At 36.6% G+C, this 27,201-nt stretch overlaps 1 protein-coding gene and 1 pseudogene across 2 annotated transcripts; one reads left to right on the top strand and one right to left on the bottom strand.

Moving 5' to 3' along the window:
- The first annotated feature begins 235 nt into the window (after positions 1–235).
- On the top strand, positions 236–2,747 carry LOC105036979 (uncharacterized). Of its 2 annotated transcripts, none has more exons than XM_010912700.4 (3): positions 236–753; positions 1,966–2,243; positions 2,432–2,747. In XM_010912700.4, the coding sequence occupies exons 1-2, from the start codon at positions 304–306 to the stop codon at positions 2,239–2,241; spliced, it is 726 nt and encodes a 241-aa protein (XP_010911002.2). In that variant the 5' UTR covers positions 236–303; the 3' UTR covers positions 2,242–2,243; positions 2,432–2,747. The 2 variants fall into 2 exon arrangements, with proteins under 2 accessions (XP_010911002.2, XP_010910996.2); XM_010912694.4 differs by having other exon boundaries at positions 237–753; positions 2,371–2,747.
- A 4,789-nt stretch (positions 2,748–7,536) lies between these two features.
- The window catches only part of LOC105036994 (ABC transporter D family member 1-like), a 54,995-nt pseudogene continuing 35,330 nt past the window's right edge, over positions 7,537–27,201 (bottom strand).

Genomic DNA, 27,201 nt, shown 5'->3' with positions numbered 1-27,201 from the left:
AAAATACCAAAAACTGCATTCTGTTTAGATGCCTAATTGACATTTAAAGGCCAAAAGATAGCCCTCCTCTCCTTCTAACGAAGAGACCTCTCCATGCCACTTAGCAATGCGCAGTGCCAATTCCTTCAGTTGGGCTCGGTCTAAATTGGATGGTTGTTTTGGTCTTTCAGGCAGCAGGACAAGATAAGGCTATTATAGAGACCAACCAGCTCAGCCCCAAATTTATATCTTCTTATCATTTCTTTCAAACTACTTCCGCAGTACCATAGTCAAGAGGCTCAAGTTCTTCCCTCAGTTTCCCAAATGAGTTCCAAGATCAACTCTTCAAGTCTTCCAATCCCCCACAGGCTTCCAACCAATTCACCCAGCTTCAATACATCATCAAACTCTCTCAGATTTAAGTACAGACCCCACTCTTCTTACACCAGTCCAAGCAAGCAAGAAGCTCCTGGCAAAGTTGAACAAAGTCCTACTACCATATGGAACGTCAAGTTTGAAACTCTTGAAGGCTGCAAGCTGGGCATCTCCCGGTATCCAGATTTTGAATACAATGCCAGAGGAGGCATTGGTACAGGGATGGGGAGAAAGGAGGACGAGGATACCATGCTGGTCTCTTTCGATGTGGGAACACTGTACATCCCACCGCTTGCCGGAGCGACGACAAAGTTCCTTGGCTTGCCATTGCCACCTTTTCTTAGAATAGATATTGTTCCAGAGTTTTTCCAGGGAACCATCAGCAAAGAGAGTGGACAGGTTAGTAAATGTTAAAGGATATATTACTTCTCTTAACATCTATAAATAGTTGTATGTGTTGTGGATGTGTTCTTTCGTTGATTGCTTCTCCAAAAGAAAAGAACATAATGTAAATAAAACCAGCTATAATGTTGAGTTGGAGGCTAAGAAGATATGGCCTATAGAAAAAGGTGACTGGAAAGGAAAAGGAAAATGATGTATATTTTTTAGGGTATTTAGAAAGGATAACAGTAACATATGTCTTGTATATTGAAAACTATAGCGTGGAACTTTCCATTTGGCCTAGAAGAAGAGATGGGAAAAGGGTGAAGAGACTTCTACCTTTGCAAAACATCCTTCAATCTTTGAGAAGCTGGAGCATTCTTTGTACATGTAAGACTAATTCTGAGGTACAGAGCCTTTGAAAGAAACTTAAAAGCTGGACATTGCCTTCCAGAATCTGTTATTTTCTTTTTTCACTAGTACTCTCTTGTATATATCATGTAATCTGTATCTGTTTCTTGTTATGAAATAAATTAGGAGGGTAGCTCTCTGTTGCCTCCCTTTTCCCTTCAAAAAGGAGAAGGGAGAAGAGGGATCGTAGAGGTCACTGATTCTTCGATCTCAGGATATGCAAAGGTTTTTGATATCCCAAAAGGCTGGCCATTGTGCAAACTGGGCCATACGCCCGAGGGGTGCACCCCTTCTTCTTACTGGGAGAGGTTATGTGGTGAAAACTTGGGAGGTTTTATCCAAGTGTTTGACAGGATATCTTGGGCATAATTTCTTTGAGATGATTGGTAGCATGCTAACCATTGTTCTCAGAACAATTTTGGCTATGCTGGATTCACAGTGTTTCCAAATTCCAGTTCCTTTGCTTTGTCTTCATGGACCATTCAAAGACTCCATGTCTATATTTCTTACTCATGAGACATCATAAGGACCATGACATGCTAGCTGTGCAAGTATACAAGCCTTAAGTTAGTCCGTACACTAGAAAAATCATCTAGGCTGTGGTGAACTGTCTGAGAGGAAGCTTCTGAGAACACAAGCTGCAGAGCTTGTTGGTTACTTTTATCATTAAACCTTAGAATCGTGGGTATCTTGCTAAACAACTTTTAGCTCTAATGCCAATTATCTTCAAATGGGAATCAAGTTTTGTCTTCTTACAACAACTATGGTGTACTGGTTAGCACTTGCTATGCTGAAGGAGGACATTGTTATTATTTGCAGGTTGATCTGCAGTTCAGAGCAAAATTCTGGTTCTCAGTTGGAAGCATCTACAAAGCTCCTCCATTGATGGTGGAGACCACACTAACATCAGAGGAGTCCGCAGGAAAATTAAGGGGTGGGAGGGGGGAGAGAATAAATGGAGAAGGAAGGTGCAGGCTGGTTGGTGTGGCCTTGGTGAATCCAATCAATGACATTCTCATGAACTCCTTTCTTGGACTTCCAACTGAATGCATTGCTGATATGAATGCGAGAATCGCCATTGATCCCTCTACTTGAAGGTTATGTAGAATGCAACCATATCATTTTTATACTGTAGATAAAAAAAGCGAGCTTTGTTGGGGGAAAAAAAGGATGAGCAGAGAGCGAGCGAGAAATTCTCTTACAACTATTGCTTTATGCTTGCAGCATCATCTCTCCAAGACATCCAGCAGAGTCGGAACTCACCAATTCATTTACTTGATTTCAGTTGGTTATGACAGCAAAAGCATTCAAATACTGCAAGATTTCAAAGACTTAATCAGCATGTCTATACATGCAATGGTATCATGGAATATATGGCAATAACATAAAAACTTGTTAAGTCTGATTGTGTAAACCTTTGTTCTTAAAGAACAACTGGAGATCTGAACTTCTGAAAAACAGTTAAGGCTTTGGAATAATTTTGTACATGAAATTTCCAGTGAACAACTTTGGATCCACGATTAAGTGCAAAGCCATTGAAAGCCATGGTCTTGGAGCAGCTTAATTATGGTGGAGCAATAAACCATCATATGATTTGGAGACTTGACTGGTATTGCTTTCTTTGATGCTGTGGCAAATATAGATCTATGTTGAAAGCTAACTTTGCATAACACAGTTTATGCAGTGAAGGAGTTATTTCAGAAAATCCTATATATATATACCTCTGCTTCCATCCTATGCAAAAGAGTTGTAGTGTAGACCAACAGCTGAAGTTTACTCCCACATGACATAAATAGTAGGTGGAAGAATGATTGATATAGATGCTTGAACCTAGAAACCCAGTGGCTTTAGTTTATAGGCTAAGTCGGTTTTGCATGTTTGTCAAGTCCTACTGACATTAGGAGTCCTGTCTTCCCAACAGCTGTTTATTTTGAGTATTTATGCTCTCATTGCATTGCATTTGGCAGGGACAACTACAAACATAAAGTCGATCGAAACATTTTTCTGTCAGTAGTTCCATAGCTGTGGGGGAGAAGATGCAGAAGAACCTGGAATCACATACACATAAATGGACTCTTCTGCTTCCATCTCTAATTTGCTAATGAATTCACTGTTTACTACCATCTTTAAGCTGTTTGATGATTTCCTTGTTGCCAAGGTTGCCACCAGCATCATGACTGCATTTGTCAAAGTTGTGAGCTCCTCAGAGAGCTGTTATATTTTGTTCCAAGGAAATCTTCTCATATGTTGAGCACCTAGCAAATCCTGTTACCTTGGACGAGGTAGTTTCAAGATTTTGACAGGTAGTAGGTCTTTGATCCCCATAGCAGAGAGCTTGAGCACTTTGAATTCTGCAAGATCATACAAGTCAGCAGTTTCCATTAGTTGGCATGCTTACAAGGAGAGCTGCAGTGTAGGCGATCCTATGGGAGAGAGATCTAAGGCTTGTGTTGCCACCCAACAAAGCCATGAATTGGAAGCTTGTCATCGCCTTGTGCATTGGAGAGCCATCCTGCTAACATAGTTAGCCATGGGATGTTTAGAGAGAGATGGAACCTTGGACAGGCATTGTTTATTTCCTTTACCACCTACAAGGTTTAAAAAAGAAAAGAAAGAGAATAAAACACACACACACACACACACACACACACACTGGCTCGTGATCAACCCGATAGAGCCCATGTCACGATATTGTACTAGCCATATTGGAGGTAAGCTAGGTTGATCCGGATGCTATCTGTAATAACCCAGTATCTCACCGATAAAAGGCTATCCAAAAGATTATCTATCAGGGTCCTTAGCCCTGCTTAAGTTCCTTAGACCTCCTAACACCTGACCAATGTGAAACTAAACACCTGTACAAGGGTTCTAACAGCATAACTCTGGATTATGGATTAAGTTAGTTAAAGGTGGTGGTTGAATTGGTTAGTGGTTTAACTGGAAATATGATCTGGCATGTGAAATTTGCTATTTGCTTATGGAGCTCAGGAAATATGGGTATAGTCCTAGCTGCTAGTTTCAAAGTTCATGGTCCTTTTGTTATAGTGTTTGGGGATGGTTTGAGGGTTCTATCGGTGGGGCAGGAGGAGCAATCACCAGCTTAAATATATTCTCCGCAGAAAAATTTGAGTCCAGCTTGACATCACTTACACCGCCACGCTTGAACCAACCAAGGCATCGACCAAAACCTTGACCTAATGCAGAAACATGTTTGATTTCTCTTTGCTTATTTGTTTTAAATCTTAATCATCTTTAACACGTCCTAAAAATTGCTCAAAGATAAAGGTGATAATTTATGACCCGACCCATCAACCAGAAATGCAACCAACCCACTTTAAGTAGGTTCAGATATGGGACAAACGGAACTGGATCATAGACGAGTTGATCGGCCTAGATCCATTTATCAAAAGGTCGGGCTCGCATTTAGACTTCTAACATACTGGACCTATTTTGTCAGTTTAATAATTGGATTGGATCGTGATCCAACCCTTTAATCTATTAAAACTCATTTAACTCATTAAGGACATGTTTAACATGTCTAACTTGTTTGAATGTATTTAATACATAGATGCAGATCGGTGAAGGTTAGCTATTTAATAAAAATATTGATTTTATTTAGGATTTTTGACTTATTTAATAAACAACATCAGGTTTGGAGTGAAAAATTTTTGATCCAACTCAAATCAGCCAACCCACTAACACATCATCACATCATAAATCTTTGGTATGAAGTATAACCAATTAAGACCATACAGAGATGATGAACAGGTACATTGCTCCATGGTACTGTAATACCAAGAACCAATTAGAAACAATCGTGCGAATTTTAAAGTGATGGGAAAATAAAGAAACAACAGAACAGAGAGAAGACTCAACGAGAGTCTTCTCTCCCATCCAGACTCCTAATCGGAGACCGAGAGGGACTCTAACTCTTCCCCCATCGACGTCTAGACCAAGTCTTTTGTAAAATCCCCCACCACGGGCCACTATTCGTCACCGAGAGATCTTTTTCCTCTCTTCTTCTTCTTCTTCTTCTTCTTCTTCTTCTTCTAAAATTTTCCTTCAAATCTATTGAAATCGTGTCCAAACGTTGACAGAGATAAGGTAAAAATTCTTCTTACTGTCTTCTCCTTCCTCGAGCATCAAACCCTGTTTTTCGGCCAGCAATTACTAGGTTTCTCTTAAAAAAAGCCCTCCTCTGCTTCAGTTTGGTTTTCTACCATTTTTCTTGTTTCTCTTCCCACTTTCTCTCTTTATCTTCTCTCTACTTTCTTCCTTTAGAAAAATCTCATTTTCTCTCTCTACAAATTTTCTTTCCTTAGAATTATTCTCTCTCTACAAAATTTATCTCTTTAAGATTGATTAAGTAAAAGATTTTTTTTCTATAATTTTGATTGAGTTTAATGAAGGATCCTGATTCGCAATTATCAGACAATGTATCGACATCCACCTCCATCCTGATCGGATCTGGATACTATCAAATTTGATCTATTTGATCTTTATGAATCCAATTGTATCTTAATCCGATCTTGATTAAATAAAATTATTTGATCAAACTGATCGTCAAGAATCGTATTGACCTCCATCTTGACTTTTGTTAGGTACTACAGATTTGATCACTCTTGATCTCTGTTGAACTACCTATATCCTAATCTAATCTTGATCAGATAAAATCAATATGATTGGATCGACCTAACCCATTGGATGTGACTACCATTCATCATATCTTCATTGATTATTCATATCCTTTTTGATTATTGAATTTAATTATGTATAGAGTTGTAGTTGTCTCGATAAGAAAATATCTAATAATAGGATCCTGCGATGTAATATATGAATTGAAGATTTTGAAAAAAAAAATTCTAAAAATTATGTAAATTTATTAAAATACATATGAGTTAAATAATGCTATATTTTTTCTAAATTTATCAAGATGCATGTATTTTGAATTATCGAATATATCTTTTTTTTAAATATTAAATGATTTATAACTAAATGTATCGAATCTAATATGAATCATATTGATTGATTTCGATGTCCCATGACTTTATGAATTATTCGATTTGAAATATAAAATATATTTTGAAAAAAATATAATAATTTGAGATGAATTTTGACTTGCAGCTTAACTATGTATTGAATCCCATCAGTGAGGGTTAAACATTAAAACTTTGATACCTTACTAGTAGGACAGTTAAACGCAGATATTTTAATATCCTGCTAGTTGAGATTATGTGCTAGTACTTTGATACCCCACCAATAGAACGATTGAATGCTGGTACTTTGATACCCTATCAGTGAGACAATTAAATGCTCGTAGTTTGATACCCTGTCAGTAGGAGTTGTACGCTGGTGCTTTAATACCCCATCAGTAGGATATCTTACCAGTGAAAATTGTGCATCGATACTTTAATATCCTATCAGTAGAATGATTAAATGCTAGCTACGAGTGGAGGGTTAAATACTATTATTTAATATCCTATCAGTGAAAATTATACGTTGGTACTTTGATTAGTTCGTGACTTCAATATGAACCGAATGTTTTGAAAGAAAATAATTTATGAATGAAAATAAATTTTAAACAGGCTGAATTTGCATAAATCTTATTTTGATTAATGTTGTATATTTGAATTAATATATCTTGCAAGTTTATTTTTTAATATATTATTATTACTTGATTTATCTAATCAAAAAATATATTACTTATTGAGTTGTCTAACTCATTATTCTATATTTTATTATTTTTACAGATTCAGAGGACTAATTTAACTTGAATATTTATTATGAGACAAAAAACTAAAAGTATACTTGATATTTTTGTTTTAGATTAGGTTTTATTGAGATTTGATGCAAAACTATGAAATATTATTTTATAAAATATTTGATTTTATTATTTTAATTAAAATTAAATATTAATTATTTAAATTTTATTCCATTGTTGCTTCATGATATCATGATGAAATACCTTATATGCTTATGGGAAGAGTTCTTCATGAATATATAATGGTTGTCATGCCCTCTAACTCGCGATCTCGGATCAAGAGTATAATAAATATATCAAAAACAGATGATGCCAATTTTTCAGCTTCAATATAAGAAAACTGACAAAGTATTAGCTGCAGGTACCGTTGTAATAGGTCCAACTGTAACATGCTCTGGCACGAATGCCAACTAAGGCAGCTCTAACGGTTTCATGGTAGAAAACAAGGAAACCTATTATCACAAGGATACATGATCAAATGTTCACAATGCCAGATGGTGCAATCAAAGGTTCTGAAGAAATCCAACTAATCAGAATAAAAAAACTTCCTGGTATCAATTTCAATTAGGAAAATTTCATATCCAAAAATGAACCAGCCTGGGAATGCATATCATAACCTACAATAGAAATGGAGTTGCAACCCTTGTTATTTCACACAAATTTAAACAAACAATACAAATTCATTGCATGAGATGCTGGTGTTTCATATATGCAGCATGTATGTACAACAAATTTTCTTTGCATACACTTTAAGAAAGCATCCTTTAATTTCTTTGGAAATTACAGAGCGTGCTTCTCAGTTTTCTGCCATTCCCTTTATGTGTTACAACCTAAACCTAACAATATTTTCATTACTTCCAGCTCAAAACAATCATCGCCATCTGTCACTCCAGAAAATTAAAAATTCCCTGGATTTGCAGTTCTCTGATCTCTTGGCAAGGTTTTAAAATTATTGGACAAGATACCAGTGGCATAATGCACCAATGTCTTCAGCATATTGTTTGTTGCAATACTCAATGTAATTATGACCAATGAAAGAAACAATCACAACTATGATGTAAATGGTGGAGGATGATTTCAGCTTGGTAATTGATTTATTGAGCACAACCTCCATTTGCCTTCACCATCGATGAATCGCAACTCCATTGCATGAAATGGTATCAAGGCAGGCCGCTGAAAATGTGGGATGTGTTCAATCAAAACAAACAGTCTAGGAAATGTGACAGAGCTCTGTAAAAGGGGGTAGATATAGATGTATTCTGTGCTTACTTGGGAGGATGTAATGACTGTAATACCCATTTCGTGTGCAAGCCTGTACAAGTGTTCTTCAACATCGACACTTGTTGCACTGTGATAAGAAAAATGCACATGATCCTTAAGCAATCTTAATCCAGATCTATCAACAACAGAGTAACACAGAGTTCATTGGAACACATACTTTGTGCACTCATCTAGGATGCCAAACTTAGGGTGGTGAAAGAACAGGCGTGCCTGGAAGCCATCGGATCACTGACGTATTAGGAACAGGATTACAACATAAAAAGGATGGACTAAGATAATTAGAATAAGGTTTCCTTATCTCACCATGCCAAGCCGTTGTTGTTCTCCAAGAGAAAGAATGTCCTCCCAATTTGGACTAGCATCCCAACCTTGCTCCTCTCTTTCAAGAAGATAAACTAGACGAGTATTTTCTAGAATAGACCTCAAGCGAGCATCCAGAAGAGAAGCAGCATTACAGTTGTCACCTATGTATCATGAGTTCCTTGAAATTCTTTCCATAACAAGGCAAAATAAATCAATGGCAAAATGAATCTGAAACTACATAGAAATATGATGATTGGTCGAATACTGAACTGGAAGAATGAAGGATAATAAGAAAATTTGTGATTGACAGTGAGAATAGATATGAAATAAAATACTAGATCCAAGAAAGTCCCCTTGCTGCATGCCACAAGCAGATGCTAAATCTAAAACTGCGGAAAAATAAAAAGAGGTTGAACACTGAACTAGAAGAATGAAGGTCAACAAGAATATTTGAGATTAACAGTACGAATGGATATGAAATAAAATACTAGATCAAAGGACATTCTCTTGCTTTGTTCAATATGCAGATGCTACACATGCACAAACAAGTAACACACATACATACAGATATATGAGTAATGCTAACATACTCTAGAGAGGACATAGTTTAGATGGTCCTTCAAAATGAAAGATAGGACATCCAAATTCAAGATCAAAACCATTGAACATGATCAAGAAAAAGCCTGGAGACTAGAAATTCATGTGTTTTCCTGGACTCTAACCTAATTATCAATTTGGTACAAAAATAAACGATATCAGTTGCACTACTGTGGTAAAAAACATCATAGGGTACATAAATCGAAAATCCACTTGATGCATTATAATCTACATATGTTAAAACATGGGAAGATTTAAATTCACTAGGTTTTGAATTCTAAACTTGAAAGATGAAGGAAATATTGGGTCTACAAGAGCCTTAAATTCAAAAAAAAATAAAAACAACATAATTTGAGTAGGAATGCAAAAGAAAATGATGCCTTGATTACATCTAAAAGCAAACTTCCAGGATCTTAGACTATTTGTGTCCTTTTGTTCGAAAAGATGAAGTCATAAACACTTATAAGAGTCAGGTGGAGTGGCTGAAGAGGACAGTTTTCAGACAACTTTTATCATCACTACCTGAGACTGAGAATGATAAAAGATTCTGAACATGCTATGGATAGAGATATTAGATTTACTATTTCCACTGAAGGGGTCCAAACAAAAGATGAATTTTCATGGACAACAATGATAAGGTTGATTGTGCTAAGGTAGTTGCACAACAAAAATCTAGCCTTTCCCCAACTATTTGGGGCTGGTTTTATGGATCCTCATTCATCAAGTATTCCTATCCAAGGCCACCTCTAATGTATTCCAAGTTTCCCCACATTCTTCCTCGCAACCTCCATCCATGTTAATTAAGATCTTCCTCTTCTTTTCGCACAACCTAGTTTTCTGCATCCATGTCCGACCATCTCAATTAGTTTTCCATCACTTTGTCCTTAATTTGTGCAACTCCTACAGCTCCTCTAATATATTCATTTCTTAATCATCCTTCCTAGTTATACCACACATCTATCTCAACATTTTCATTTCTCCCTAAATTTGTTTTCATGTACTTTTTTTAGTGCCTAACACTTTGAGCCACACAACATTGTAGGTTTTGGTAGTTTTAAATTAGAATGACTAATCAATCTGGCAACAAACCATGTATAGACATGCACCTAAATGCATACAGATTTATTTACCATCGTAAAGATGCATTTACATTTACAGATATATCTCTTCACAGAATTAAGAGTTCCATTTTTGTCTCGATACCTGCTTGTCATAATGCCAAACTTAAATTTATCTGAGTCCTACCTTAAACTGACTCTTATACCATTGTCATATTGCCATGATTGCATCCACATCAACCAATACATAGGACCAAACATTATAATTTGTACTTATATAGTATGATAAATCAAGGCAAACATTACCAACCAGATCCATCTTTTCTTCCTATTCGCTACTGCTTCCTTAAACAAGGTAACTCTTATACCATGGTCATATTGCCACAATTGCATCCATCACAACCAATTCATAGGACCAAACATTATAATTTGTACTTATATAGTATAATAAATCAAGGCAAACATTACCAACCAGATCCATCCTTTCTTCCTAGTCCCTACTGCTTCCTTAAACAATGTTTTAGATAATGTTTCGCATAAATCTTACTACATTGTGTAAATTTATTTATATTGGTAAATATCTTTGATCAACAACCAAGGATATATCTAAGAGGATTCCTAAAGTAAAATTTAGTCAGATATATAATGCCCATAACATGTTGATTCTTCATCATGTAGCATTCAGTACAGCTTGTACTAGATTAAATTCATGTGGATGTATGCTAAAAGGAAATTAGGATTGAGGATTAGTAGATTAGAGGAAGTTTAGGAGTTTGACAATCAAACACAAGTGGAGAAACAATAATATGATATGTCGGTGTAAGTAGTAAATAAGTGAGGTTTTCATTAGATAGGGGCTCAAATTTTGTTGAAGGGGCAAGGAAGTTAAAAGATAGCTTAACAATCCCCAGATGTAAAACGTGAGACAACAAAAGACGTGTTCATAGAGTGGAAGTCATTAATAGTCTCCATCCAGTTTGGATAGCTTTGTTGGACATAGTCATCGTTACTAGAGATTACATACATATATGTACGTACATATGTATGTACGTATATATGTATGTACGTATATATGTATGTATAACACTAGTCCAAAGCTCATATTGAAAAGGCACAGTGTTGATATTATGTTGATAACCTGTAGTGAAAATCATGTTAAGATATGAAAAAGATCCAAATTTGATGCTCATGAATGTTATGGTCACAGGTAGTGCTAAATAAGAACACTTGGCAGATGAGGGTCCATACAGTCAACACTAGATAGTTGAGAAAAAGCTTGATTGTTATGGTTACGGTTTCTTTCCTAGTCGATAGGATGAAATTTTATGGATTTGCAATGTCAATAGTAAGTTAGAGGCTTCAAAATTCGGTAGAAAACAAATATATTCCATTATTTTAAAAGAGAAGTGAGAAATATAATTAAGACAATTATTTAGTTAACACACCTTCAAACTGTGAGATCATCCTCTGCTCTGCTTCCTCACAAGAAAGAGGGTAGATCATCTGATCCCTCAGGGTCCCCAGGCAGGCATATGGGCGCTGGGGGACATAAAATAAACCACATTCTGATACCAATTCCTCATTAATATATTGGCAGGGTTTGATAAGTCTTCCAGACACAATGGGCCATAAACCTCGCAACACTCTGAATATGGAACTCTTCCCACTACCATTAGGTCCTTCAAAAGAGTAAATTTTATGAGAAAGCCTATCAGGGACATGATAGAATTAAACTAGAAAATTTTACTTACCAGTTACAAGGAGGCTTTTCCCTTGTGCAACTTCATATGTCAGCTTTCTAGCCAGCAGTTTCTGTCCAGGGGTGATAATATCAACCTTAGAGAAAGATATGGAATCTCGAGTAGGACTATCATCTATTTTAGTAGATGCAGGAGCATCTGATGTGAGAACCTCTGCATCTTCAACAACTGACAGTTCCATGAGTTAACAAAAGGGCCTAACATTTGTTTCCAGAAATCAAATAGTCAACTAGTATCAAGAAAAACGACATTAGATGACCAATTTCCACAATGAAACTCCAACATAAGCACACTAAGCAAAGCATATATATGAGCAGAGACCAGGTATCCTTGACTGTGAAAAGATCAAAGTAGATTATCCCATAAGCTGCTGATAAAATAGTAATTAAAATGAAATTTTGAAGAAAGCAACAGAAAGCAAAGTTTGAAGTGTCAAACTATATGCAAATGATATCTAAACCGACCACCAAATTGGAGCATCCATTTCTTCAGTCCCTTTTATTTAGGTTTTGAAGCATTTATTGCATTACGTTCAGGAAAATCTTACAAGTAACCCAAGTTAAAGAATTGAAAGGAAGATCACATCCTACTAAAGCAACCATTTATCAGCCTCAAAATGTTCCTTCTCTTGCAATTTCAGATGAGTTGTTTGAACAACAAGTTTTGTGATATCTATCCTCTCCTAGCTCTTTATTTGTAATGATATCATAGCGCATGTTTATAGCATACTCCAGTTAGGAGCACAAGATGAACCTCACAGTATAGGGTATACAGAGGGCCAAGTAATCATTAGATCCTGAAGCTATAAAAATACTAAGAAACCAAGCCCATCAACTACTTATGTCTCTTTAGGTCAAGGTCTGCTCTGCTGCCCCCTACTGACTGTACTGTATGATAAAGTCAGTAAGGTACCAAGGTTCATTCGGTATATGAACTCAATCGGTCCACATCAATCTAAATTAAGCAGAACCAACTAGTGCCACCCACTACCGACACGTACCCCATGGTTTCAAGCCATACCATGGCTAGGAGTGAGAAGAAAGTGTTGGGAGCCTGTGTCAGTATGAGGTGTGTACCATACCATACGGTACAAATCAGTAACATATGGGTACAATTCCCGGTACTGGCCTTATGGACCTTGCTAAGTTATTCATTATGATAGGTATAAATTTATATCACATTCCTTTATTAACTAGGAAGCATGGATTTTCCAAAACAGTAGTCATGGATGTATCTAATATGCATCAAATAGCGATATGCATCAGATAGTTTCCTGAAATATCTAGTATGGAAATTTAGGTATCCTGAATTTTTTATGATTAAAAATGAGATCTAGATACTTCTATGATATTTTAAAGCTGCTAGGCCTAGGAGCCTATCAAACCGGGGTCATGTAGTTTAAACTCAGATGTGCACCCACTAACTTAAGACTCAAGTAGACCCCCTCTCTTTAGCCCCTATCTCTTGTGCCCTAATTAATATAAGAGGTAAAAGAGGAAAGCTCCAGCTACAGTGCAATACCAACAGCAAGACATCAGCATAGATAGGATAATGTTTTCTTTCCTTTCCCTTCTTCCATCTTCTTCCAAAGCCTTTTTCTTCTTCATCCTTGTCAGACATGATTGAAGACGACCTTTTTTTTTTTTTTTTTGATGCCGGGATTTCTTCCCTTCTTCAATCTTCCCATGATAAGCGGGCTTCGTCGTGAATTTCAAGCATTGAAGGAGCCAACCAATCACCCCTAATCTCAATGTTTGATGTATTTATTTTATTATGTTGCTATGTTTAATTTTATTATGCTGTGCCCATTTCCATGATGTCGCTGTATTTTTTGGGACAATAGAATGCTTGTTGCACATACTGTTATTGTGATAAAAAGACATGCTTTTTGAATTCTTATCAAAATATACAAACATGCATATGTACTGTATATGTGTGCATGTGGGTGTGCTATAGAGTTTATAAAAAAGGACTTTGTAACCACTACCAAAAATTTAATTATCCAAGCCAAGTTGCCAAATGGTAATCTAGATTGTCAGACAAGATTTCAAGTACCGCCAGAATGGGATGGTACAAACAGTATAGGACCATTCCGGCAAGTTTCCAGCATCGGTATATAGTGTATTGATAGGATAAAGTCCCATGTCATATGTTGGTACCCAATACTGTATAATTCCAGCAAAAAGCTGGTATGAGGTCCAGATCCAGATACTGATATTTTAAACCTCGCTGTTGGATATGATCTACAAGGTCTAAAATGCCCACAAACAAATTTATATGTTTTGGATATCTCCCGATGCATAAAATCATATGAAATTTAGTTATAGAAAGTGCAATGCGTTCGACAACTTGATCCATGGGCATGAAGTCTTTAAACATATACTTCTTTGTTGGAGGCATTGTAGACCTTATATATCACAAACAATGTTTTTATTTTCATTTTGAACTCTAATGTACCATAACTACACCATACATTCGTGTGACAGTAACATTATCATATGCCAATTCCCAACTAACTTGTATCTTGTATTTTCAAGATTTGTTATAATGATATATCCGCATTGTCTGATGTCCATATCCATGTTTATGCTTCTTAGCTTATGGATGATAGTTTTCACTTGTATCTTGCAAGCAACAAAGACAGCAAGCTACCATGACTTGTCATGAACTTGTTTTCTAGTTGCATGTTATCTACATATGCATGCATGATAGAGAATGAGTTAAGGAGTAAAAGAAACTTGGTGCTAGTAAACAGAAAGGCTACATATTTTTGCTTTTATTATCATAGTAAAAGGTTTAGGAAAATTTGACTGAATGGAAATACTGTACTAACAATAGAAAAGAAAAAAGAATAGAAAAATAATTCTATTCTTGTTATCATTGGAAAGGGTTTAGACAAATTTAATTGAATAAGAAAAAAGGTACAAGCAATAGAAATCAAAGGAATACAGACCACTGTTAATAAGATAGTTTAAAATGTCATTGTAAAATTGAATTAAAACTTCATCATTGTTGAAACAAACTTAACCATTATAAAGCTTGATTAAAACAAAATATAACATTTTTACATAGATATCTTATTTATATCCAGCTTTTCTGAAGTTATTTTTCAATTATTTAAGGATAAAATTTAGCAATATAAGTAAATTTGTAACATGAGGATTTTGAAATTTTTATTAAGATTACACGAAGGTACAGCATAGACCAATTATATGTGCCAGACAAGCCACTCATTAGGCACTTTGGCTGGCACCAATCAGGACCTGGCTGGATCCCAGTGCATTGTGGAGAAAAAGAGAGCACCTATCCTCCTATTGCTCTCTTTTCTCTTCATTTTAGTCATGGGAGGTGATCCAATGCAGAAAGAGAGAGAAAAGGTGTGAGAGAGAGGAAAAAGAGGAGAGAAGGGAGAGAGATGGAGCTCAGATCTGTCCTGTCCTCACTAAGATCTTACCTCCTCCATGGTAGAGATCTCACGTACCTAATAAGGTCCTTTGCTCCCTTTTTTTTTCCACTAAGTTGGCTAAAAATTAAGAAACATGGGGAAAATCATGCTTCTATTATTCATTTTATGATTGATAAGTGATAGGTCATGTTTCACTTATATCTATCAGTAACTTTTAATTTTGTTCAAATCATAGGTTTCAGTTCCAATATTGGCACCATACATCCCACCATCAACTCAAAAAACATGTTCAAGGACCTTAAAAAATTTAGGGGCCGTTTGGTTCCTTGCAATCAGAAATACGATGCAATGGAAGATGCATGCGAGTGGAATTGCAGCAATTGTACCAGCATGCAGCTGAATTTTAATTGTTTGCCTACATGAAACTGTAATTACTGCATCTCAAGTTGTTTTGTTTGGAAAGCGCCAAATAAGAATTCAAGCATTCTACGAGATCATGTTCCTCTTAGGCATTTCATCAAATGGCTTGTGAGCAGCTGCCATGACACCGAGATAGCATGGGTACCAAGGCATCAAGGAAGATGACATGTCTCATGGCCATCTCCTTGAAGGTCTGGTGAGTACGGGATGACATGCTACCTAATCTGGAACAGGCTAGTTTCCATAATTGTGATTGTTGATTTTATGGTCAAAGAGCATGAAAACATTTAAGGAGACAGATAACCTAAGGGATTTGCCCGACCTAAATGGTTGACCATAATGTACGTCAGCCAAAATGCTCTAATGTCAGCTGTAAATTACTTACAGATGATATAAAAACAACAGCAAATATCACGTCAAAGGTATGATCCCAAACACCCATACGGGGAATGATCAATTATTGAAAGATCAATGAACTTACTACTTTGAGTGGCGTCAAGTAGCTCATCTAGTTCAAAAATCCGATTTATGCCACCAGAAAGTTCAAGAAATTTCTTGTGCAACTCAAGAATGTCACCAAATGCCAGAAAGCTTTGTGATACTACAGAAGCTAAGAAGCGCAATGCATGTGCCAACTCCGCTGAAATAATTCTAGAAGCTGTTAAAATCAGAAAATGATTTGGGAACAACCAATACATATTATACACTGAAGTAGCTTATCTAGTCCAACCTTGTGTAGATGTTGAAGCACGATCTCCTTTGTGCTCCATTGCATATAATAAACTTAGTCCCCAAGTCACATTATGTGGAAGTTGTTTCGTAATGAAGTCATCTAGTGCACCATATAGCCACTTTTTCCACAACAAGATCTTACAATGATTAATCAACTCCCGGAATCTTGAATTAACCATCTGTTAATAATATAAAACATCATTAAAGCACTGACTGGATCATAAAAATAATATATGTAACTGTAGAAAACAACAAAATAAAAATTCAAGCTAAGTGAAATGTTGTATTCAGAATGTGTGTGTGTGTAAACAAGGTTCGCTATGCTAGTACCAAAGTCCGGACTAGTCAACCGGCGATACGGTTCAATACATCCCCATGCTATTCCATATGGGGCCCGAACCAACACAGACAGAAGGCGAAGGGAGAACGGGAGAGGAAGAGAGAGAAGGGGGGAAAAAAGAGGAGAGAGGGAGAGAGGGCCTTCGGAGACCACCAGAGGACGATCAAGCTCACTGCATTACTACCAAGCTTATTAAGGACGGAGGCAGGAAAGGAGAGAGAGAGGAACAAGAGGCCATCGGAGACCTCCGAAAGGCCGACAAGGCTGTTGTAGCACCACCGAAGCTAGTGAAGGCCAGAGGGGCTCCGCCCTCCTCATGATCGAAATAGGAGCTTTGACCCCTATTTCATAATTTTTTTTTGATTTATTGGATGAAGTCAGAATTACCAACTTCACTTTTTTTTTTTCAAATTTTTGGGGTTTTCGGTTGAAGTAAACACGGGTAAAGCAATTCATGGGTTGATCTTCAAGCATGAAGGTGAGTTTTGCATGATTTCTAGCAAATGCTCTTTTAGATCTGCATGTGAAGTGGGAGTGTTTTGGATGAAGCAAAGTGGATCTTTGAGGAGCTCCTAGAGAGAGAGATGGAACTTCTTGGATGAGCATCAAAAGTGAGCTGGTGCAATAAAAACAACCCAACAATGCTATAGAAATGTTTCATGAGATGCGTACCTCAAGGTCGGAGCCAGGCAAGATAAGTTTGTCCAGTGTTCTTTCAGCTCATGCGAGCTTGGGAACACTAGGTTTGGGGAAATGGGTCCATGAGTACATTGAGTGCAGAGGAATTAAGTGGGATGTTCATATAGGGACTGCCAAGGTTGACACATATGCCAAGTGGAGGTGCCTAGACATGGCAGTGCTCACCTTCCACAAGAAGAATGCCTCCACATGGAATGCAATGCTTCGTGGCCAGGCAATGCATGGTCATGGTGAAAAAGCCCTCTGGCACTTTGATCAGATAGTTAGAGTGGGAGTTCCAATGAGATGACCTTTGTAGCTATCCTCAATGCATATTCTCACTCTAGCATATTGGAATGAGACTGTCGCCTCTTCAACTCCATGATGGACCCTACAATCTTGCACCAAGATTAGAGCACTATGGGTGCACTAGGTTCGAGTTGCTGACTTCAACCGAAAATCCCCCACCCCACCCAAAAAAAAAGAAAAAACAATAAAGCCGACAATGCACTTGACGACTTCACTCGATAAATCCAAAAAAAATAACAAAATACAGACTGAAACCTCTATTTTGATCGAGAGGAGGGTGGAGCCCCTCCTACCTTCACTACCCTTGACAACGGCACGACAACCTCACCGGCACTTCGGAGGCCTTAGGGGGCCTCCTCTTCATCTCCCTCCATCCCTCCACCCTCACAGAGCTCAGCAGCAGCATAGCAAGCTCGACCACCCTCCGACGGCCTCCAAAGGCCCTCTCTCCCTCTGCCTCTCCTTCCCTCCCCCTCCTCTCTCCCTCTCTTTCCTTCTCCCTCTCCCCCTCATCAGTTTCTCGTTTTGAATGCCAGAAGCTCGGAACCATTCCGATAGGTTACTAGTATGGTTCAGCACGCCCCAAATCTGACGATTCGTCGAACCATGTATGTAACAGATTTATTACTAAAAAATGGCTCCGTCAATATACCCTATGTACATCAACTAAAATATACTCTTAAAAAAGGTGACAGTATTTTTTTTTTTTTGTGCAAGCTTGTCTAAGTCCTAAATGTTAACTAATTACTTGACCCAAAAGCTTAAGTTTTTAAGGAATGGGTCCACAGTGTATATTAGGACTTAACAACCCCTCTCAAATTCAGCCTGAACGATGTACATAGAGGGAGAAATGAGTCAAACTAAAGGACAAGTCAATGTGACAATTCAGAATGAGTCAAGACAAGAAAGGAATCAAGATGGCCAACAGATGGGCTAAAAATAAATGACTTGGAGAGGACTTGAATGGACAATATCTAGCCACCTTAGCCCTGATCCTGTGTTAGTTCCCCCCAAAAGCTAAAGTTGTAAGGGAGCAGATCCAGCATCTATTAGGCCATAACAATACTTATTCAACGTGTAGGCTAAAAAAAAACAAAGAAAAATGTTGATGATGTGCACATACTTTTAGTTACCAAGGAGGCCAAGGAGGATGATGATGCAAAATGTTGGTTTTTGCTGATCGGAAAATAGGATTAAAGATAGGTTACAAGAAGAATATGAACCCAAGGAATGTCGTACCAGGCCGAACCATCCGATACAGGGCATACCGAACCAGACCGGCGGCCAGCCGATCCGGTTCAGCCATTTTTTCGAAAAAATACCCGAACCGCACCGAACTGGACGATTCGGCATGGTTTGGAGCCATACCACCCAAAATCGGGCAGTATGGCTCGGTTCGGTATAGTTCGGCATTGAACCGAATCGTACTGACAATAATATATGGGGGTGGGGGGTGTGATGGGACTTGGCCTGTCATTTAGTGACAGTCCAGATTCTTTCTCTGAGAGAAATCCGAGAGCTCTCTTAGAGAACTCCCAAGCACTCTCACCTCCCAGGCATTCGACGATACGAGCCAAAAAAATTAAAAAAAAGAAAAAAAATTCTATCAAATTGCAGCACTTCTTCGAGGCGCTGATTTTCGACTGAAAATAAGAGAATATATTATTCTTTTAATAAATATTTTATTTTTATATTTTTGTGGCTAAAAAAAGGATAAGAACGAAGAAATAAAAAAATAAAAGAAAATCATGCCAAAATTTTATGATTTTGATATGATTTGATCATATATGATAGATCTTTGAAAAATCTACATGAAGACACTAAAATCGTTGATTTTTATTAATTATATATTTTTTTAATATATATATTTATTCATAAAAAAATTATTAAAAATATAGATTCAGAAAAATATAAAATCATATATTCAGAATCATGTTTAGAATGATTCGAGCTACTTGAATCTAACCTTAAATTTTTTTAAATTTAAAATTAAAAAATATTTTTATAATTATTTAAATAATAAAAAATATAATCAAATAAAAAAATATGTAAAATTAGTACTATATTTTAGCTAATTCAAAAATATTATTTGAAGCATATAATATTTTTTTTGAATTTATAAGTTTTAAATTATTATTAATTTTTTTTGAATTTATATATAATATTTTTTAATAATTATTAAACTGTCGTGTTTTGTTATATTTGCAAAAATAAGTAAGAAAAAAATTTAAAGCGTGACATTAGTTGGGATCATTAATTATATATTTTTTAAATATATATATTTATTCATTAAAAAATTATTAAAAAATAAATTTAATAAAATATAAAATCAGAGATTCAGAATCATGTTTAAAATGATTCAAGCTCTTGAATCTAACCTCAGATTTTTTTTTAATTTTTGAAATTAAAAAAATATTTTTATAATTATTTAAATAATAAAAAATATAATCAAATAAAAAATATATAAAATTAGTACTATATTTTAGCTAATTCAGAAATATTATTTGAAACATATAACATATTTTTTTGAATTTATGAGTTTTAAAATAATTATTATAATTTTTTAAATTTATATATAATATTTTTTTAATAATTATTAAACTATCGTATTTTGTTATACTTGCAGAAATGAGTAAGAAGAAAGATTCAGAGTGTGACATTGGTTGGGATCATGACAAGATGCTCTCGGCTCGGCATCATTGGAAATGCAAATGGTGCAACACAAAGTTCAAAGGAGGAGGGGTGACTAAGTTGAAGCAGCACCTGACTGGTGGTTATCCTGATGTGTCCATATGTCAGAAATATCCACAGGAGGTCCGACAGTTGATGAAGAAGCACTTCATTAATTCGAAAGCAGCAAAAAAAAGAGCAAAGCAGAAAAGGACGAAGGTGGATCATCGAGCTGCAGAGCGACCTTTCTATTACTCTAGAGATCAGAGGAGGTTTTCGCTCCAGATGATGAGGCACAGATTGAGACAGCCATTCAGACGAGCTTGGATGATCAGTACCGACAGGAGGAGATGGCCAGATATAGAGAGCGATTTGGACCATCATGCTATGAATGGAGATCTAGATCAGCGATCGGTGGAGGAGAATCCGAGTTCAGAAAGACTACCTCAGTTAGAGAGCCCGATGGTAGAGGGAGCAGACACAGTATTTCATCTTTGTTGAGAGCTTTTGGCAGTAGGAGGAGGTCCTCCAGAGATATTCCAGCAAGAGCCACCATCCATGATTTGGATCCACATGCTTTTTCCAACAAAGATTCAAAGCAATAGAAGACTGACACTATGATGAAAAAAGATAAGAAGAATGATGTGGCGAGCTATTAGATCATGGTTTCATTTCAGCCATATTTTAGCAAATGCAGCAGGCAATCCTTACTATCGATCTGTCATTTCAGCCATAGAGGCTGCTGGCCAGGGTGTAGATCCACTAGGACCTAAGACATATATGGTCAGCTTCTTAACAGTAACAAGGAGGACTTGCAGAGATGGATTGCTACTTACAAAAATAAATAGCCCATATACGGACTGACAGTGATGTATGATGGTTGGACCAGTCTTGCTAGATAGAGCATCATTAATTTTTTTACATACTGTGATGGAAAAATATTTTTTCACAAATCAATTGATCCTTCAGATAAGATGCACGATGCCGCATATATCCTTGATCTGATAGAGGAGGTAATTGATTCAATGGGTGAGCAATATGTCGTGCAAATCATCACAAATAATGGACCACAATATAAAACTGTCGGAGAGTTGCTAATGGAGCGGCGACTGCAAATATACTGGACCCCATGTGCTGCACATTGCATTGATCTTATATTGATGGATACTGAGAAGATTCATAGGGTGCAGCAGATAGTGAAGATTGTCCAGACTATTACTAGATTCATCTACAATCAATATGGATCCTTTTATTGATGCGGATGTATACTGGAGGGAAGATCTTAAGATCAGGTGTCACACGATTTGCTACCAACTACGTAGCACTTGATAGTCTTCTGCAGAAGAAAGCAACCTTACGTTAGATGTTTGTGAGTGCCGAGTGACAGAAGAGTAGATATGCGAGGACCAGCACTGATGGAAGTCATATGAAAAACTTGATGACGAGTCAGTCATTCTGACAGTGGACTGAGAAAATAATGAAGGCTATTAACCATTACGAGGTGCTTCGCACTGTGGATAGTAAAAGATATCCTCAGATGGGCTTCTTATATTACATGATGGAGAGGGTAAAGAAACAAATCAATGAAAATGATCCGAAGCATGCTCAAAAATTCATTAACATCATTGAGCGCCATTGAGACTATCAGATGGATAGATATTTGCATCTGTCAGTAAGCACGGATTCAAGAATACTTTAAAATATTTCTTTCCTTATACTTGTAAAAGTGTATTTAATCAATTATAAAATTTATCTACAGCTTACTATTTGAATATGAGATTCCAGTATACTATTCTTGAGATACATATGGATAATGAGCTTTTTGCTGCTCTTCGTAATATGATATATAAGATGATGCCTAATCCAGAAATCATATCCTTGTGTCTGTAAGAGGTATGCTAGTTTAAAACAGATGTGATTATTTAACTGAATTCGATCTATTCTCAATAATATATTTATAAATTTAATAAATATATTTTTTACAGATGAAATAGTTTAGAGAGAAATCAGACAGCTTTGGAGTTCCATCAGCTGTTGTAAGCAAAAAGCAGATGAATCCAGATAAATTACATATCAATAATGAGCAATATAGATTGACATCATATGCCTAATAATATCATGAAATTTGATATGTAATTTTGCTTTTGCAGCTGAATGGTGAATTCATTTTGAAATGTTCGTAGAACTTTTGAGAGATGTGGCTATTCGCATTCTTTCCCAGACGGTCTCTGCTAGTGGCTGTGAGCGCAACTGATCGACTTTTGCCCTTATCCACAGCAAACAAAGAAATCATCTGACACAAAAATATCTCAATAATCTTTGTATATGTCACTATAATCTAGTGTTGAGGCTAAAATACGTTCAGAAGAAAGTACAACTAAAGTACATTGATCCGACACTAGATGATTATGCTGACGAGGATGACGATCCAATCATCGGATGGCTTGCAGGTCAGCAGCAAGAGCCAAAGCTTGATGAGCCGGGATTCCCTCCATGACCAACCAATGTGGTAGCTAGGGAGATCAAAGTGGATCCAGGGCAATGGGCAACAAAAAAAATTTCACATAAAGTTCCAGCTGATCAACCACAGCCTGGGGGACACAAAGGACTCATTCATCACATGACTCGATATCCGATACATCCTCACAGAGATTTGAGCGAGAAATGTTTAGATGAGATCAGCGGTCAGCAACAAGACATCCATCCTCCCAATCACAAAAAACTCAGTCACAGAGGGGCACAAGGGGAGAAAGAAAAAATAGTTGTACGTGCACTACTCTCGAGAGTACGAGAGCTATCTGGCTCAGATTCGAAGATCAGGAAGAGTGATGATGGTACTAGTAGTAGTAGTCATGGATCTGATGATCAGAGAAGAACTGAAGGACAGAAAATCACTGCTTATGGACATAACCGCAAGGTGATATTCGATTCACCGGTGAGTTCCAATTTACACATGCTACATAAGATAGAGATCATGGTAGACGAGTCGATAGAGACCGTGAGGGCCGATTTCATATAGACAATGGGCTCTTAGAGGTCGTCCAGCACACGATACAACTGGAAACGATCTTGCACGTGGAGTAGAATCCATGAATGTATCTGAATCATTCTCGCATTATGTATCCTATTACCCGCAGCCACCTTATAATCCATATGGATATGGTGCATCCGAAGCATCGTCTTCTAGTGATTACTATCCTATGCAACCTGGAGCATCTTACGGATCAGATTTTGCTACCAACATATTTAGATGGACTCCACAGCCATACCATCATTCTGAGGATACTTCTTAAAGCCAGAGTTTGAGTGAGAGATCTAAGATGTCTTACAATCCAGAGAGAATGTCTTATGGAATTAATATTCAGGAGTACAATGCTCCTTGATTACAGGGATGGACTGATGTTCCTCCAGACTATGCCAATGATCCAGATATCTACGAGCGTCACAGACACTCGACGAGATATTAAATGCAGAGCAGATCTCGAGGTTAGTATATCATTCTTTGTGCTTTGTACTTTAAAAATTTAGATACATTTTAATACACATTTATACATTTTTTTTTTATTTTAGGATGATAGAGTTGTAATATAATGTAAATAAATATATATTTAAAATTTTGGATCAAAATTTTCTGTACCACTACTAAACTCAAAAATTGAACCCAAATATGTCAATAATATGCAATATAATGTAATTTTGATGTTATAATTATGAATTAATAACTTGAAGTCCTAAAAAAAAAAAATAAAACAAAAAAAAATTTGTACCAGTACCGAACCGATATACCGGAGCATACCGTGTGTCAGTACGGTATCGATACCCGATATCGGTACGAGTACAGGTACAGCAGACCTTGCATGAACCCATTGGAATAAATCAGCTATAAAGCACAATTAGGACATCTTAGCAGTCGTCCGATCATAAAGGGGAATCTCAGCTAAATTGCAATGCAATACTTCAGTTCTAGGTGATCCATACCGGATCTTGTTAATACAATGCCCCTAGTAGACAATTAAAATAATCGAGGATTTGGCGGTATGGCACACATGTACATGATAAAAATATATATATATTAGCAAATATTCCATAATATGACATACTGGTATCAAATAAGTAAATAGATGACCAAGGGCAAGCAAAAATCTTACAGCTTTTTCCCGTGAACCACCGCCAAAGAAGGCAACAGATTCAGCATGTGTACGGAGTCTTGAGTGCATGAACCTAGGTAGATGCATGGCCATGCTAGTTTCTCAAAAAGTGTAAACAAAAAGCCTGAAAATGAAGGACAGAGTCCTAGTAGTTTTACAAGATGCATATAGCAATCTTATGCACCATCTTACCTAAAGGTTCCCTCAAGCTGTTGTTCCTGACTTGCTAGATCACCAAATTCAGGGGCAACAATTCTCAGAAAACCCAATCCCAGCAACATATAGGCATACAATATAGCAACTCCCCTGGGCCAGTCAACAACTTCATTCTCCAAGTGAACCTGAAGCATCACAAGACTCACAACAACATTTCCACGAATCTCAATAAGTAAAGATGGTACGGTAAATAATATGCATGAGTCAACTTCTAGATTGAGGTTCACAACCAGATCAAGAACCATGAAAAAGAAAGTTGATAAGCATTGATTAAACTAGCAAACACTTACCAAAGAATGTCAACAGAAGGTTTCACCATTCCAGTGACAAGTCCTGAGAGATCAGTAGTCAACTTTTCCACGTCATGTGTTATCCTCTGGTCTGCATCAATAGGTTTATATGACACGGGAATACCTGGAAGATAATGGAGTTAACATCAGAAAAAAAAGAACAATTGTATTTGTGAGTAAAGAGAATCTGCAGAAACTGCACCAGTTAAAGTAACATGGTTAATTCATGAAACAAAATTTTTTACTTGCAGATTAATAAAATTAATATTGACTATCAATAGTAATGAAAACACAAGCAATTTGTTCATTTTAATTCAGTTCTAAAGTCCAAAAAGATTAGCGTGGCATCCAGAGCATTTTGTCGCACATCCTGAACTGGCCAAAACCAGTATGTGAGGCAAGTAGGCAGTTTTGGATGGTTTCATTTTGCTTTGATCACTTTCACTTCAAATATTCAAGATTTAGTTGTCTACAACAAATAAATTTTAAAGAAACCTTTTGGCTTTCCTGAAAGAAGACCAGCTTTGGCATTGAACTAACAAGAGGCCTATTTACATTCAAAAATTTTGTACCTTGAGCGTAGATATCGAACCTTTTCCCAACTATTTAACATTAGCTTATTTCAAACATTTCTTCTTGGAGTAAACCCAGAACCATGGTTTTAACACCCGGTCCCCATCCCTATACCAGTTGGTGCCTAGGTCAGTATGTTATATTGGTATCCAGAATACCCATTTACCAACACTCGGTATGCCATGGCATCCTACTACCCTACTAAGGCCAGAAAAAATGTTTTTATTTTTTTTCCTTTCATCCACTTAATGCTTTTTAATATCTTTTATGGTTCTTTTTATCTTTGTTTTTGGGCAGCTGAGGTTTTCAAGCACATGACAGGTCTATTGTGTTGTGTCAAATCTGATTTTTCTTCCTCTTCTTCCTCACTTTCTCGCTTCCTCTTCCTCCTCTCCACCTTTGGACATGTGACAAATAAAAAAAGCTGGCTGGGGTTCTTTTGGCCGCATCTTTTCTGGTCCTGAGCAAACTGGCTAGTCCTGAGCAACCTGCTTCTATGGTTTTGAGGTCCCAGATCTGTTCCAGGACTCAGTCACTACTCCACTCTAAAATGTACAGTACCGACAGGGATCTAAATCCTTGTTTAGCATTAGAAACATGTTACTCATTTGATGAATGGAAAGGGAAAAAACACTGTTAAATAAAGGTATATACTGGAGAACCAAATGTACATCCATGATCTGGCAGTAAGTACCTAGCATGAAGCTGAGCTTAACAATTAATTTGAACTCAGGAAGTCTTCAATTTGAAAAGTGGTTACCTTGTAAAAAGCATTCCTATTCAAATAGCTCTTCAAAAGATGTTGAGTCAAGCGGATTCGCCATCGAAGAGCAAGCTTTCCTGTTAGGTACCTGAAAATGCATATAATTTCAGCTCTGAAATAAAAAGAGCTTGTTATTACAGTGCAACTGATATTCTTCAAAAACATCTACAAGGCATTGAAATTGGCTGGGAAGCAGGATAGCTTCTGAACATAGTGTGAAAACATTTACTTGGAAAACAATAATAGTTGATGACAAAAATTTAAGAAATAAATTTAAAAAAGACATTATTAGCCACAAAATATATCAACGCACTCTAATAAAAATAGTCTTGGAAGGTGAAAAATGTTAGTAGAATGGTGGTTATCTTAGTATTGTATAGAAGAACCACATGGAATATCACATGCTATGAAGATATGCAGCATGTTGAAATAAAGTATACCAAGCAGGTTATAATCAAAATTCAAATAATTTTCTGAAGAAACATAATGAGTTATGTCTAGAATCTGTTACACTAAATAAAATACATATTTAAGACAACCAACTAAAATAATTGGACATATTAACTTATAATTGACAACAGGACATGCTTATACCACAGAAATAAAAATTAGATAATAGACAGAGAATGCAGAAGCTCAGCAATGAAGAACCACACTTTTAAGTTTGCATTTTATCTGTGAAAGATACTCTAGGAAGATACAGAGACATGATAGAGCAATGCAAGATAAGACTTGAACCAAATTAGGAAA

The sequence above is a fragment of the Elaeis guineensis genome, chromosome 1, assembly GCF_000442705.2.
Source record: "Elaeis guineensis isolate ETL-2024a chromosome 1, EG11, whole genome shotgun sequence".
Classification (NCBI taxonomy): Eukaryota; Viridiplantae; Streptophyta; class Magnoliopsida; order Arecales; family Arecaceae; genus Elaeis; species Elaeis guineensis.
This window is presented reverse-complemented; position numbering and strand designations above follow the sequence as displayed.